The sequence below is a fragment of the Austrofundulus limnaeus genome, unplaced genomic scaffold (assembly GCF_001266775.1).
Source record: "Austrofundulus limnaeus strain Quisiro unplaced genomic scaffold, Austrofundulus_limnaeus-1.0 Scaffold35, whole genome shotgun sequence".
NCBI lineage: Eukaryota > Metazoa > Chordata > Actinopteri > Cyprinodontiformes > Rivulidae > Austrofundulus > Austrofundulus limnaeus.
Genome location: NW_013952437.1, coordinates 469,007 through 483,963, shown reverse-complemented (window position 1 = coordinate 483,963; position 14,957 = coordinate 469,007). Strand labels below are relative to the sequence as shown.

At 41.3% G+C, this 14,957-nt stretch overlaps 4 protein-coding genes across 8 annotated transcripts in view; 2 read left to right on the top strand and 2 right to left on the bottom strand.

The window, feature by feature from the left end:
* Nucleotides 1-197: 197 nt before the first annotated feature.
* On the bottom strand, nt 198-4,421 carry LOC106516179 (proline-rich transmembrane protein 3). 3 transcript variants are annotated; one of them, XM_014006397.1, is made up of 4 exons: nt 4,399-4,421; nt 2,689-3,156; nt 2,562-2,609; nt 198-2,262 (listed from the first exon to the last, which is right to left on the bottom strand). In XM_014006397.1, the coding sequence occupies exons 2-4, from the start codon at nt 3,125-3,127 to the stop codon at nt 644-646; spliced, it is 2,106 nt and encodes a 701-aa protein (XP_013861851.1). In that variant the 5' UTR covers nt 3,128-3,156; nt 4,399-4,421; the 3' UTR covers nt 198-643. The 3 variants fall into 3 exon arrangements, with proteins under 3 accessions (XP_013861851.1, XP_013861850.1, XP_013861852.1); XM_014006396.1 differs by lacking the exon at nt 4,399-4,421 and adding an exon at nt 3,891-3,969; XM_014006398.1 differs by lacking the exons at nt 2,562-2,609; nt 4,399-4,421 and adding an exon at nt 3,891-3,969.
* Nucleotides 4,422-5,042: 621 nt separating this feature from the next.
* Nucleotides 5,043-10,856, top strand: qrich1 (glutamine-rich 1). 2 transcript variants are annotated; one of them, XM_014006388.1, is made up of 13 exons: nt 5,043-5,511; nt 6,180-6,439; nt 7,007-7,081; nt 7,263-7,400; nt 7,486-7,623; nt 7,706-8,467; nt 8,713-8,872; nt 9,016-9,170; nt 9,244-9,358; nt 9,439-9,547; nt 9,636-9,787; nt 9,865-9,955; nt 10,030-10,856. In XM_014006388.1, exons 2-13 carry the CDS (start codon nt 6,191-6,193, stop codon nt 10,211-10,213), a joined length of 2,328 nt encoding a protein of 775 aa, XP_013861842.1. In that variant the 5' UTR covers nt 5,043-5,511; nt 6,180-6,190; the 3' UTR covers nt 10,214-10,856. The 2 variants fall into 2 exon arrangements, with proteins under 2 accessions (XP_013861842.1, XP_013861843.1); XM_014006389.1 differs by having other exon boundaries at nt 5,047-5,511; nt 7,486-7,677; nt 7,760-8,467.
* A 161-nt stretch (nt 10,857-11,017) lies between these two features.
* On the bottom strand, nt 11,018-13,877 carry rpusd4 (RNA pseudouridine synthase D4). Its single transcript, XM_014006393.1, has 6 exons — nt 13,408-13,877; nt 12,681-12,888; nt 12,499-12,592; nt 11,808-11,958; nt 11,635-11,732; nt 11,018-11,293 (listed from the first exon to the last, which is right to left on the bottom strand). The coding sequence occupies exons 1-6, from the start codon at nt 13,817-13,819 to the stop codon at nt 11,108-11,110; spliced, it is 1,149 nt and encodes a 382-aa protein (XP_013861847.1). The 5' UTR covers nt 13,820-13,877; the 3' UTR covers nt 11,018-11,107.
* Nucleotides 13,878-14,205: 328 nt separating this feature from the next.
* LOC106516176 (twinfilin-2) overlaps nt 14,206-14,957 on the top strand; it is a 14,751-nt gene continuing 13,999 nt past the window's right edge. Inside the window, exons 1-2 of one of the 2 annotated variants that reach the window (XM_014006392.1) lie at nt 14,206-14,662; nt 14,750-14,853. In XM_014006392.1, coding sequence (XP_013861846.1) covers nt 14,499-14,662; nt 14,750-14,853 — 268 coding nt within the window. In that variant the 5' untranslated portion in view covers nt 14,206-14,498. The remainder of the gene's footprint in view (nt 14,663-14,749; nt 14,854-14,957) is intronic. The other variant, XM_014006391.1, reaches the window with a different exon arrangement.

The following is a 14,957-nucleotide window of genomic DNA, read 5'->3' as shown; positions in this document are numbered from 1 at the left end:
CTCTCTCTCTCTCTCTCTCTCTCTCTCTCTCTCTCTCTCTCTTTCTTTCCTTTTTTTTACATCTAATAGGGTAATTTTTTGTTTGTTGTTTGTTTGTTTGTTTGTTTGTTTTGTTGTTTGGCATTTACAGTCCAGGCTCATTTGCAAAAATGCAAGACAGATTGAATTTAAGGGAAAAACCAGTCACAGGAAATATATAAGATTTATATAAAGTATCTTTATTTGCAAATAATAAAAACATTAAATCATTTATTCCAGCTGGTGCGAAAATTGATGAAAATTGTATTTTTTTAGCCTCATAAACAACACTGGCATATACAAAACAAACATGAAAATTTCATATWATCCAAAAAATAAACTCCTGCCATTTGCTCTAACTTTTTTATGTGAAACAACGTGTGCTAAAACTCATAAAATGAAAATAAATTTAAAAAAGACTTCTGAGGAACCAGTAAAAGTGAAATAATTTCCTACAAATACACATAATATAATATCCTTAAAATTTGTTGTGTTTTAATGACTAATGTGTTGGCTCCTGGCTTAAGTACTGAAATAAAATTTCTCTTAAGTTGAAATTAGACCCTCACAATTCAAACTGATTCATCATAATCCATCTTGAATGGTTTTTGTGGAAGTGGAGACCTCAGAGGTCTGTGATGTCATCGTCAGACCAGTCGGGTTGATGCATAACTGCTGAGAACGCCTCTTCCTTCAGCCCAGCAGCCGGAGACCCAATGCTGCCATTACAATCAGGRGACTGTGCGGGCTCTTTAGCCTGGAAGTGATCTAGAGATGCAGATATAGACTCTGTATCCATCATCCACCTGTAGCCGACATAAGCTGGAGGGAACGCAGTCGGGCCGCTGCCACCACCTGCGCCTGTAGTCTGCGTCCAGGATGGAGGTGGAGGAGTGAACATGCTTCCTGCTACAAGCTGTCCATGATAAAGATTATCAGTGGTGCGCCTGAGGTTAATGGGAGACGATGGCCGCATGTCATACTCTATCAGCGAGAGGACACATTCTCGCTCACCAACTTTTTGCCACAGGAATGCAGTCTGAGAGTCTGAGCTGCAGCTAACAGGATCAGAACTGTAGTCTGATTTAATGGTACTTGCTTCACCGTCATACGTTGGACTGCTACTGATCCCTGCTCGAGACGGGTCCAACTTTGCCCAGTTATTTGGCATTAAATCTTCCCAAGACCTCTCTGATTTTCTCAGCCGGCCTTTCTGCACGCCAGCCAAGATCTTCTGCCACAAGCTTTTCTTCTCTACCCTTTTACAAACCTCATTTCTACCCTGACATGGACCGCCTTTCGCACGGCCTTTTGATGGTGTCCAGAAGATCCACGATCCCAGAAATAGCATGGAGAACCCCCACGCTAACTCAAGTATTCTGGCCCAGAACTGAGTGAGCCACCAGCCCCAGCCGAAGCGCCTCCAGTTCCCCAGTAACCCATACAGCCAGAGGAGGCTATACATGTGAAGACTGCAGCAGAACACCCCAAGGAAGGCACACACTGCTACGACTCGCTTCCCAAGCCTCTCCGTCCTCTGTGACGGAACCCACTGCGGAACAAAGGAGCTGGGGCAGTGTTGGAGATTGGAAAAGGACTTGGTTAGGATCCCCAAGCAAAAAGGGACGCCCCAGCAGAGGGAGAGCGTCTGCAGCAAAAGAGGAACAGCAGGGGACAAAGCTGAAGAGTATAAATCAGATGTAAGTAAAGCAGAACAGTGGGTGACACCGAGCCATCCCACCAGCCACATATGCTGCAACTTTAAAGGGAAAAGTATCAATTTGAACCTTTTGAGAGAGACTAGAGCGAGGGCAACCTGTGTCCACAGGAGAAGCTGCAGAGGAGCGTTATGAAGAGCTGCCAGAGTGGCGTGGGGAAGGACCTGACGGGTGCCGTACGGATCGAGGAGAAGGAGAGCGGCACGCAAAGCAGCACCCAGAACCAGGAGGCCGTTTGACAGAGTCAGGCCGTCGCGGAAGGGATGAGGAAGAGTGCGAGCCCCAACCATTCCTACAACTGCCAGGACGGCCATCAGTGCGAAGAGAGCGGCGGATCCAAACACATGCAGCTCCCAGGCAAACGCCAGCGTGCGCCTCATGTCATCCCAGAGCAGAGTGGTGCCGTTGATGCTGTTAAAAACGGCACAGGATGCGACACCGAGCACGCAGGGACCTCTGGGTCCTGACAGGCTGGGGTGGCTCAGAAAGGTGAACAAGCTGGTTCGGACTGGGAGTTTGTCTCCATCTGAAAGAGAGAGAAAAAAACAGTCTGGAAGTTTGATTTTAAATTGTGTAGCTTTATGAAATTTGTCTTTGTAAAAATACAGTCATTAGAATAAAAATACTTGTATCCTGAATTTCAACATAAAGAAATCAAGATATTTAACAGGAAAAAATTGCAAAAAATTAAAAATAAAAAAGAGTAAACAATTAATTCTACTGTTGTATTTGTTTTGCACTTAAACAATATAATGCATGAGAATGTTTTAAACTGTCAAATCATGTTTAATGTATTCAAAGAACATGACAACTTGAAAACTCTACCCATAAGACCCCAGGCCCAACGTGGGACTTGAACCCGGAACCTTCTTGCTGTGAAGCAATAGTACAGACCACTAAACCACCGTGCTGCCAGGAATAATGTGTTAATTTTTAAACTAAGTTTACTCACCAGACAGAAAGGTGGATGAATGACTCTTATGTTCCTCAGCTGTTCTGTGGTTTTTATCCAAACTAGTTTCCTCCAAGATCCCAGAGGAGTGAGTGTCTCCTGCATCTGAATTCGCTGAGTCAGCTCCTGGGTTGTGAACCTCTGAGGAGGGAGCACTAAGTGCTAGTCTTGTACTTAATGTGATTCCAGACTTGAAATGTTTTCGCCCAGACTCCTTTAGGATGACYCTCTCAGTGTTGCATTGTGGTGACTTCACGTCGCCAGCATCATATCCGCTCCCCTCCACAAAAACAGCTTCGCTCGTTACACCACTTCTGCTCGGGCTTTGAGATGTCTTGAATGAGTCAGGGATGCCCAGTAAATGTGGAGTTTGAAAAAGGCTTCCAAGTGAGCAGAAAGACGCGATCAACGTGACACACAGAACAGATGAACGCCTCATTTTTCCCCCTGTTTTTTAAAGCACAAAATCTGCAAGAAAGAGTCAGAAAAAGAGATTAAACGGTGATCTGTGCAGAAACCATGTAGTTTATGAGTTTATACTGAAGAAAATGTAAATGGACAAAAAATAATGTTGCTTAACATGACAAAAAAATCTTTACCTTTACTTATAAGGGTTCACTTAACACAGTGATGGGATGAGGTAATAACAATAAAAAAAAAGCTAAAACTTGTCTTTGACATCAAATAAATCTTCAAACACTTAGTATTTTGCCACCCATTGGATACATCTGACTGTAGAACGATTTGAAAGGTTAAGCCATGATCAAGAGTCACACAGATTTCCGGACAATCCAGTAACTTAATCCTTTTTAATCCAATTTAATCCAGAAGGTGTGCACGTTTCACAACATTGTGATGATCCATTCTAGTAAAAAACACACCTGAGAAAAGCATGAATGTAGTAGGTCTGCAGAATAAACTAACTTGTATCAGTTCGCTTTTGATCACATGAGGCTGCTGTCAGGGTGGRATATCGTAATTTTTAAATGTGATATAATGTGCGTCATAATGATCAGTTTTGACTAAAACACAAGTTAGAAAATATTGAAAATCCAAATATATTCTCATAAAGTTTAGCTGTCATGAACCAGACCTGGAGCTGCACAATGTTATTTATAAACATAGCAATAATTTTGAAAAAATTATTTTGCATGTATATTTAAGCATAGCTTTTAAATTCTTGCTAAAACACAAATATCTACCTGCTGTGCCAGTCATTCAGTGTGTTAAAAGCTGCAGTCCATCTTCAGAGCTGCATCTTGAGTCTCTCGTGTGCTGCACCAACATCCCAGTGAGTTTACAGGCAAACTCAGACATATATCCCTTCAAGCTGACGTCTTAGTCCTCTTACTGCACCAGATGGTCACTTAGCATCTTCCCATTTTAGCATCTAAGAGCAGATTTTTAACCTTCTAGGCAACCTATCTCATATGGGTTTGGTGAAAGAAAAAAAATGTTTTGAAAAGCAATCTGCCTTTATTTTATTAGAACACCTCACCTGTCAATTGTTTTTCAGGTAAACAAATCACTTCTAATGGCACAGTCACATTAAGTGGAATGTAAAACCAAACACGAACACTTTTCCAACCCTAGCCTATTATAACCCTGAGATGATATTGACAATTATTGTTATGTGTAAAGCAAAGTTTTTTTTTTCTATTATAGATGTGTTAATTTTAATACATAAAAACAAAGATAAAGTATAAATACCACTATGAGTTGTAGAGAGCCCCTGCAGAATCACAGCCTGTTGATGGGGGGATTAACTCTTTCCTATCCAGGTTGTAGAGGACTCAGCCTATGCAGAGAAGGCATCTGTGCCGGTCCACCTTAAGAGCGGCARGGAGCAGTTTGTTGTGGCACGAACAGGGGGACGCCCTCAGCGGCACATGCCTGGCTCTTTAAGGCAGACTGGGGAAGTTAAGACCCTGTTAAAGGCACATGCAGTCAAATGTTTACTGGGCTTCACTTGAACCAACGTGGGAAGCACTTTAACGGAATCTAATCTCATATGAYGTTTATGTTAATTTCAAAAAGTTTTAGACAGTTTTTTGCTGGTGTACAACACACATAACACATATAATTTAAATAAGAGCCCTTCTCAGCTGTTAGCTTTAGAAATCGTTAAACACATTATTTACCAGAGATAGTTTTTATTAGATAGTGCAAAATCTAGACACTAATTTTTTATGTGCACACTTCCATCACTGTGAAGTTGGCACAGRCTGGTGATTTAAAGTGTATAAAAAATGTCTGATATGATTKAATATTTATCCCCCACGCGTGGAATAAGCAAACCTGGTGAAGCATGTGTAATTGCAGCTTATCTTTGACCCGCTTTATGTTTATTTATATTTTGTAGTATCGTGGTTTTGGCTCGAGGATGGCCGCGCGCGGCACACAGTCAGCAGTTGTTTTCTGGGCCTGCACTTCCGTCATTTTAGATCCATTTATCCATGGATCGTCGTTGATTTCTTTTTTCTCCTAAGGAGTGCGAGGTGATGGGATTACTTCGTGGCGGTTTTGATTTAATAAATCAGTTTTAGGGTAGAGGTGGAGACACGCTTGTTCACCGTGTTCAGCCTGTAAACMAGGCGGACGTCAGAAGAAGAAGAGACTTCGCCTGTTGGGCTGTCGCTATTATATTTTATCGTGGTGAAACCCCTGCGTTGTTTTGGGGGATTTTTCCACAGCTTCTTCTACGTTTGCGCTATGTAGCGGACTGCACGGCGTACTGGTGGTAGCTGCTAGACGTTTAAGGATTTTTTTTTACTTTTAAACACCGTGCCTTGGCGGAAAGGAGAGGATTTCGTTTTATTTAAGGTAGCATGACAGGATCCAAAAAAGGCTTCGCGTTAGCTAGCTAACATTTTAGCACAATGACTAGCTAGCGTCGTGAAACTGAAATGGATGGGGGGTTGCTTTGATGTTTGTTTTGGGGCTAACTTTGTCATTTATTTGTATGACTTGCAGTAGTTGATGTGTTCGTGTTGGGCGATGTTAGTTAGGACAAACATTTGCCATCCAGCCAACCATTTATTAGCGCCTTGCTAACACTGTATAGCTAGCATGCTAACTACTAGCTGCAATGTATCTACTGTTAGTCAATCAAAATATGAAGTAAACAAACATATAATTTTAATAGGGTTTTAAATTAAAAACTATAAGCAAAACTAGATATACACGTAGACTCCMTTATACATATTATATGACGTCAAAATCAACAGTAGTTAATTGCAGCATATTGGCCTAAAACTAAATACATATGCGAATGTTTGCATGTTTAACTCCAATTRAACTCCCTTAAGTACAGCTTGAATTAACTTGTTTATATGTGGCATGTATTTGTTAGTAAGTACGGCGTATAAAGCTGCTTTTGATTTGCTTCAATAGTCTGTTTACTTAAAATGTCCGTACAAGTATGTTTATTAAACAGCTTGAAATGACTTGTGCTGTTAGATCACTTTAAAAAAAATAATGTGATTCTTTAGATCCAGTGAAGATGAATGAGCAGGAGGGCGGGGTGGTCTCCTTTGACGAATATGTGCGGCAGAAGGCCCGCACTGTGCCTCAGCACAAGATGAAGGAGTTCCTGGAGTCTCTTGCCAAGGGCCCAGAGGTGCTGCAGGAGTTCAGCCAGCAGGAAGGTGCAGCCACCACCACGACCATGGTGTACCACCAGCAGGGCCCCAACTGCATCTACACAGACAGCACAGAGGTGGCCGGATCTCTCCTGGAGCTGGCCTGCCCAGTAAGACATCTTTAGTGGTGCTGCAAATTGATGATCTCAAGGGTGTTCTGCTGCAAAATTGTCCAGATAATTAATTTTATAACCGCTGAGAATATTTCAACGTTTCCCCTGAACTTTATGCAAAAAAATTATTTCAAACTACATTAATATGACTACACAACCACATTGTCATCAGTACTACATTAGTAGTTTGTCTTGGAATGGCATTCACCTCATTCATAAAATGATAGCATCAKAGAATGAAATGATTTTATTTACAGATACCAGCATCCATCCAGTCASTGGCTTCTTTTTGCACAGATTTCTTTCTGTGTTTTTATTTGTATATCATCCATACTAGTTTGCACAGAGTTTTTGTTTTTTTTTATTCATAAACAAGCTTTTTATTCAGTTAAAAACCTTAAAATCTGAGCAAATTAAGCTACATAAACTCTTCTGTTAATGATAAAAAGAGTTACACATTTTCCTTTAAAATCTTAAACAGATTTATTTTATTTTCTTACTTGTATCATGTTTTCAGCCATCCTGCTGCCCCACTTCACTTATAAACATGTTTTTTTTGAACAGGTGCAGGTGACCTCAACAGAGATTTCACCTCAAATGTCTGTGCATCACGGATCTGAGCAGCAACTTCAAGTGCAGGTAAGTTTCCAAACTTACGTGTATTTTATTTATTTTATTTTTTCAAATAAATGACAGTTTGGGTTACTGGGCTTAAAAAACATCATCATTGCTGTCTATCAACAGGAAAACAAATAATGCCTTGAAATTGTTTCAGTATTTCCCAGTCAGTAAATTCTGACTCCCTCCCCTTTTGTGTCAGGTTCAGATCCAGGAACAGCATGGTCAAACGGTTGGCCAGGTTCTTCAGGTGGCCTCCCCCTCTCAGCAGGACCTGCAGGGAATCTCAACAGCCCAGTTGGTGCAGCAAGGAGAGCTCACAGAGGAACAACAACAACAGGTGCAGGAACCGTGTCCGATATCGATATCAATACCACTCATGAAACACTCTTTTGTAATTTATATCTGTGCTTATGGCTTCACAGATTCAAGCTCAGCTGATTGCAGCAGTTGCTGGAGGACAGCAGATCCAGCTGTCAAGCGGCGAGCAAATCCAGCTGCAGGGAACACAGCATATTCAGCTGCCAGGGGGGCAGCAGATTCAACTTCAAGCTGGCCAACAGATACAACTACAAAGTGGCCAACAGATACAACTACAAAGTGGCCAACAGATACAACTACAAAGTGGCCAACANTGGCCAACAGATACAACTACAAAGTGGCCAACAGATACAACTACAAAGTGGCCAACAGATACAACTACAAAGTGGCCAACAAATTCAGTTACAAAGTGGCCAACAAATTCAACTACCAGGTGGCCAACAGATCCAGATCCAGACCATTGAGGCCATGTCTCCTTCCCAGCAACAGGAGTCTCCCAGAGAGGCTGAGAGGAGGCCCGGTGCAGTTGCAACTGTTCTCCAACCAGCTAAGAAGCGCAAGGTGGACGTACCCCTCGCTGTTTCGTACGCCGTGCCACAAGGCCAACAGGTGGCCACAGTTCTGACCATCCCTCAAGGCCAGCAGCAAAGTTATGTGTCCCTCCGACCAGATCTGCTCACTGTTGACAGTGCTCAGCTGTACAGCACTACAGGAACAATCACCGGRCCCACAGGTGAGACCTGGACCATCCCTGTGTACTCCACTCCACAGCAGCAGGGTGTAACTCACATTGCCATACCACAGGATGCATATAGCACAGTGCAGGTTACCACCACCAACGGCAAAGATAAGCTACCCGCCGGTTCTGCAACAAGGTCCGCAGACGTGCAGTCGGCCTCCGCTGCGACACAGGAAGAAATCGTACAGACCCTGTTGCCCGCTCAGTTTATGAATGGGAATATTCACATCCCTGTGGCCGTGCAGACTGTTGGAGGGACTTACAACACCACACAGTCTGTACACATATGGGACCCGAGTCAACAGCAGAACCAAGCAGAAGGACAAGAGCAGCAGCTCCATCTGCAGGTTAGAAACATATTTCCATTCACAGACGCACTCAGAGCTGATATTAATTCATCTTGACTTTCAATTTTCTCCTCAGTTATATTCATTGTATGAACTATCAGTTTTAATATTAGTGGTTCATATTATAATTGACCAGAAATAATATGTCCTGGTCTCAATGGTCTGTTTCTGTGATCAGACTTTCTCCTTTTGCTGATCTCAGTTGCCAGACAGCATTTTAAAGTTTAAATTTTGCTTTTGTTAAGGCCCAAGTGGAAACTGAGGCAGATGCTGAACCTCCTGCAGAGATTTTAGTTCCCATCTCTCTGAAGCCAGAAGAGGGCCTGGAGGTGTGGCGCCTTTGGGCAAAGCGAAAAAACATTGAATTAAGCAAGCAGGAAAAAACAAAACTTGCACCAATTGGACGTGAGTAAAACTTTTATATTTTACTTTAAGCCTTGGAAGTCAGTAATGTGTATTCACTCTTCTTTTGTTGCCTTTTGGGTTTTAGAGGAAAAAAGCGAAGCTTAAACTCTTATTGAGACTCGTTCCTCTCTGGTTTTGCGCAGGTCGTCAGCCCCTGCGCTTTCAAGAGGACTTGATTTCCAGTGCTGTTGCTGAGCTGAACTTGGGTCTTTCCCTGATGACTCAGGAGGCACGAGGGTCTGAAGAGGAGGAGTTGGCGCCCGATGTTCTGTATTATGTGTTCTTGTGCATACAGAAGGTTAGCATCCCAAAGCTTTAAGAGGAATATCGCCAACAGGCTGACTTTAAAACAGTTTTGTTTTATTTTGTAGTATCTGTCTGATAACGGGCGTGTGGATGATATTTTCTCTGATCCGTACTACACACGTTTTTGTGAGAGTTTGCACAAAATCTTGCATGACTGGAAACCCAGCATCCATCCTTTAGGTAACACGCAGTCTGTTCTTTTTTTAATTATTTCAGATAGTTTTATAGAAAAGTTACATTTGAGTTCCTCCCTATTTCAGGATATGTAATTCCAAGTCATGTGACTGAAGAGATGCTGTGGGAGTGTAAACAACTTGGTGCACATTCACCGGCCACATTGCTTACAACTCTTATGTATTTCAACACTAAGTGAGTAACTGCCACTGGATAACCTGTATTTGTGTAGTGATACTTAACTTTAAATAGAAAAAACTGAATCTGATCAAATATGTTTCAGATATTTCCACCTGACCACGCCTGAACAGCACATGAAAGTAGCCTTCTCCAAGGTCTTGAGGCACACCAGGAAGAACCCCACCAATACTAAGGATAAGGCAACCAGTATTCGCTTTCTGAAAGTACAAAGTCAGCACAGTGGTGCACAAAAAGGTGCTCAATTCACCAGCTCTCACGCTCAAGTTTGTGTATGACTTAGATTTTAACCTGCTATTTTTCTTTTCTTCCAGGGTCTGATGACATGTATGTAGAGCAGATCGAAGATCCAGAGAGTCCCCTTCGTTGTCCCATTAAACTTTATGACTTTTACCTCTTTAAATGGTGAGTGGCTGACAGTCACCCAAGTCCCACAAAACTGAATTATTCCTCATTAAACATTTTTCTTTCTTTTCCAGTCCCCAAAGTGTCAAAGGTCGTAACGACGTCTACTACATGACTCCAGAGCCTGTCGTGGCACCAAACAGCCCAATGTGGTACTCGTCTCAGCCCCTCACAAGTCAGCAACTGGAAGTGACGCTGGCTCGGATCATTGTAGTCCGAGAGATCCAGGAGATTATTGGCTCCAATCTAGAAAACTAAAACCAGAGGACTGGACTTCAGAATGACTATGCAGTACCCATCCTGACTACAATACTTAATAGCCATCATAAAAAGTGGGACAGCTTCTGAAACAATCAACTTTCTTCTGAGGAGAATATAACGATTGTGATTTCTCTCTGCTGAACAATTAACTTCCAGTGACTTTCTTTGTTAGGTATCGGCTCTGTGGACTGCGAACCTGCAGGCGAGCAGGACTGAGCCAGGTTGCTGGGTCCTGATTGATGCTTTTGAGCGGACGTAGTATGATTTTTTTTGTAGAAGTCTTAATGTGATGCAAAGTTATTTGTTCTTTTAACATCTTACTCTCATGTCTTACTTCTCTTTAAGGCATCAGTATGTTGAATTGGAATTCAAAATAATTACTTGGAATATTCAGTTTTTGTTCTTTTGTTTTTTGTATTCTGACTACAATTTAAACAATGTATGTTTAAATCTTAAAAAAAGGTGCCTTTTTTACTGGCTTGAACCTCAACTATTTACAAGAACAAGTTATACTGCAGTAACCCCCCACCCCCCAATCAAAATTAGCAATTGGAACACCCGTCAAAGTCTTTTGCCAACTTAATGATTTGTCTGTGTGTATAGTAGGATATTAAAGAGGAAATAAAGATGGAAAAGTCTTTGTATTATGAGTTTTGTCAAACACAGAAACGTTATCAGTATTTTAGTGTTTACTTCAGAATTTTAATCCCATTGGAACCATTCTTGTCTGGTTTCTTATGAAAACTACCATCACATCAGTTGTCTTCAAAACGCTTTCTATGTCTAATAATCACACACTGATATTTAGTTTTTCGTTTAATTTATGAAAAKAAATCTTCACAAATGTTTCACAACTTAAGCCCACACTTTGCAGACACTGGATTGCAGAGATTATTCATCTGGAAAAGTTAAGTGTAATTTCCTCAGAGTGTTCATGAAGTACTTGGGGAGGGGACACGACACGACTATGTTCTCAAGTCCTGCTAGCGTTAGCTGTCGCTCGTGCAGATGTAGAGGAAGGMACCGGCTCTCGCTCTGCTCCAGTCCAAGCTTTTTCAGCACTCCCTTGGGTAATTGCTGTGGAATATAAATGTACATTTAAGGATGACTGACAACTAGGACAGTTTCACACTTCAACCTGTAAAGAAATTAAGATTTAAAAATAAATTCTGTCTCTTGTTGATGGTAAACTGATAAGTGACAAAGCAAAATATTTTATGTGTTCTTAAAACTAATCAAGTCAATGACTGGATCTGGCACTTGAATGCCTTTTTAGCCTATAGAATCATAAAGTCACAAATGTTAAAAAGAAAAATGTCCTTTCTCTACATTTTGTAATTACAGCCAAACATCAGTAGGTTAGTCAAACTAGTCTACACACATTCTATTTCCTGTGGCACATAGTAATCATGTTTCACCTGTGGTGCCAGTTTGGTCCAGTGGGAATATTTATGATCACCGAGAATGGGGCAGACCACAGCATAAGCCATGTGAACCCTCAGCTGATGCTTCACTCCTGTGAATAGAAAGTAAAGTCTTACTTCCCTGAAGCAGGTTAAACTGACGTGCAGCTTGATCTCTACGGTCTTACTGGTTAAAGGCTGGAGCTCGACGAGGCTGCAGCCATAGGTGCTGTCCAGTACTCTGTACCAGCTCACTGCAGGATGTGCTTGCCGATGGCCTCGAGTTTTGCTCAAACCGTCTCCTGCGTCGTTCATTTTGAAACACGGACTCAAAGCCATCTGCAGTTACAAAAGTTCTGAATTTATTTTATGTGAACCATTAAGACTACTTTTCCACCTCTTCCACTAGTGAACTGGTAGTGATTTACTTAAAACTACAATTAAGGGAGACATGTTGTGCTTTTAAATCCTTATTTTCCACATTTAAATCATTCAGTTAGGGTCTATATAAAGTGGAACTGCAATGCTTTGGTCTGAGTTCCTCCTTATTTTAATTTGATCAGCACCGCTTTCACCCCTTTTCTGAGGCGTGTCTCAAAGCAACTCGTTTTGACACTGTCTCTTTAAKACCAAATGAGGCGCTTCATGCCCCGCACCCCCTCCAAATACACAACAAAATGCATTTAATGGCTAAAAAAGTAGATTTTGCATATGTCCCCTTTAAAAGAACAATAATTTATGTTACCAAGTGCAAGAAACCTAATATGAATATAATATATTGTTTACTTGTAGCTAAAATGTTTTTACTAATTATTTCAAATTAAATCAATTTTCATTAATAAATTAGTTATAGCATTTGATGCACAGAAGAAGAAGCACCTTAAAATGTTTTTTAGAGCCTGCGACCTCTTTTTCTATGATGGGAATATCAATTATCCCCTCAGACGGGACAGGAACACCAACTGTGATGACCCTGAGGAGGAACAGACTAACAGTTAGAGACCAACAGCTTCCATTAAATTAAAGCACACTGTTAATGACATAATCTTTCAGTATCTCACCAGTATTTATGCTGCACTTGATTATTTAATCTCAGGTTGAGTATAAGATCTACTTTTTCTTTGCTTGTGGCCAGCAGGAGCGGTCCAGTTGAGTCTTTTTCCGGACCAATACAGGGGTGCAGTTGAAAGTTAGACTTTATCTTCATCCCATCCATCATTTTTGCAAGAACAGGAAGCACAGACGTGATGGATGTGACTCCAGAGGTCTCTGAACAGACAAAAGTTACGTTATGTTTCTGACAAAACAATTATTCTTGATATTTGCTGTACTGACAGACTATAAATGTGTAGACAAACACTGAGACTTTTAATAAAACATGCACATGTGCTTTTTCATGAAGTTGTTACTTATGGTTCAGCAGCAGGACAATATATGCAACCATAACCCGAAGAATTAAGTTCATTATCATCAAAGAGGGTAATGGAAAGAATAATACTTTGGCATCAAAAATACTTTTGTTTGTGTGTTTTTGAATGTGCTTATCAGTAAAATGTTACCCCAAAATCCTCTTTTACCTAGAAGAGGAAAAACAATTAACACAAGTTTTATTACTTGTTGTACCTTTACTCCCATTATTTAACATTATTACAAATACATTACAGTATTATTTCCCCTTTAAATGTGAACTTTAGGGAAAAATAGCTTTTAAAGATTCTTACTAAGATACTTTTAAAGAAGTATAATTGTAAGCTCTAAAGAAAGAGTCACTCATTACTTGCGGTTTACCTTGGACAGGGATGCCGTACGGTTTGTTGATGATAACCACATCTTTATCCCGGTACAGCACGCTTTTGTGGAGGTGTTTGGCCAGCACGTTGGGATGSACGTTCTGCAGCTGCATACTGAACCGTTTCAGCTCCGCACATGGCCCTCGCAAGCCGGACCCTGGAGAAGGTTTTTGCGCCGCCTCTGTCTTCGCCTTCTCCTGCTGGACCTTCCSGGCAAGGTCAATGGCTCTCAGTCGGGTCTTCTTCTTCCCGGTCGAGGTGGTGTCTGAGTCCGGCTTGACAGCATCGGTGTGCTGACTCGGACTGAGAGACGTTTTTTGTCTGATTGTCTGTGATTTGACGACCGAGAAAAAAATGTTTTGGCCAAAGGCTCGGCCATTTAGCGACGCTAACCTTTGACAAATATTCATCGTGGTACAACGTGGGCAAAGCTAATAAGGCTGCAACACAACCACGACGTCACATCCTGCCCAACCCTTTCAACTTAAGAGCGTTCAAATGAGGCTCAATCCTGTTTTAGATGTTTATCTGCTCCAAACACACTTGATATGAATGAATGAGATATAAATATGTTTCCTAATAACATAAATATGTAATTCAATGACTAATTTATGCCCCGATCGTGTGGCCACAGAGCGGCAGGTTGAAGCAAATCGACTGTCCTATTTTAATTCTAAATTCTAAACATTTCTTTTTTTTTAATGTTCACATTTCCGGTAACGTGACGTTTTTCCTGTTGTCCCACAATGGAGTGGTGCTCGTTTTATTTACCATTACTGTCCGGTTCATTGAAGCGATTGATTCTATCGTCGACAACTGAATACCGCCCACTTCAAGTGTTCATGTAAAACAAACCGACCGCACACCGTCGCGTGGTCGGGTTCGATATGCACGCCTGTATTGCCAACTTAATTTAAATTTATATTTGTGGAAGAAATACGCCGTAATACAACATTAATCAAACTTAATAACAAATATGAAGCATTTGTTAACCAAACAAAAATACATTTTTGGTGTAACTAGATCAAACAAGGAGCCAAAGCGGCAATTGACGCTTTTTATGTATATGTTTTTGTAAATCGTGAAGCTATGCGTATCACAGACAAAGTTTTGAGGAGTTTTAAGGTTGCCAGGAAATATGATGATGTTCATACAGGCAGAATCAACTGTGTGGACTACAGCTCGAACGGGGAAAACGCGGTATCAAGCAGCGACGACGACTCCATTACGTTATATGACATCCAACAGGGAAAGTAAGTGGCCAGTAGGGGATGATAACGATGCAGTAAATCAATAACATTTACGCGCTTTGTAATTTTATTTGTCATCTCCCTTCTCAGACCTATTGTCGAGAATCTGTTCAGCAAGAAGTATGGAGTAGACCTCATCCGCTTCACACCCAGAGATGCTGAAACTGTGGTCCACAGCTCCAACAAACAGGATGGTATTAAAAACTGGGAACTCAGGCAGTCAGCTACCATCATAAGATAACCACACACACACACACACACACACACACACACACACACACACACACACACACACACA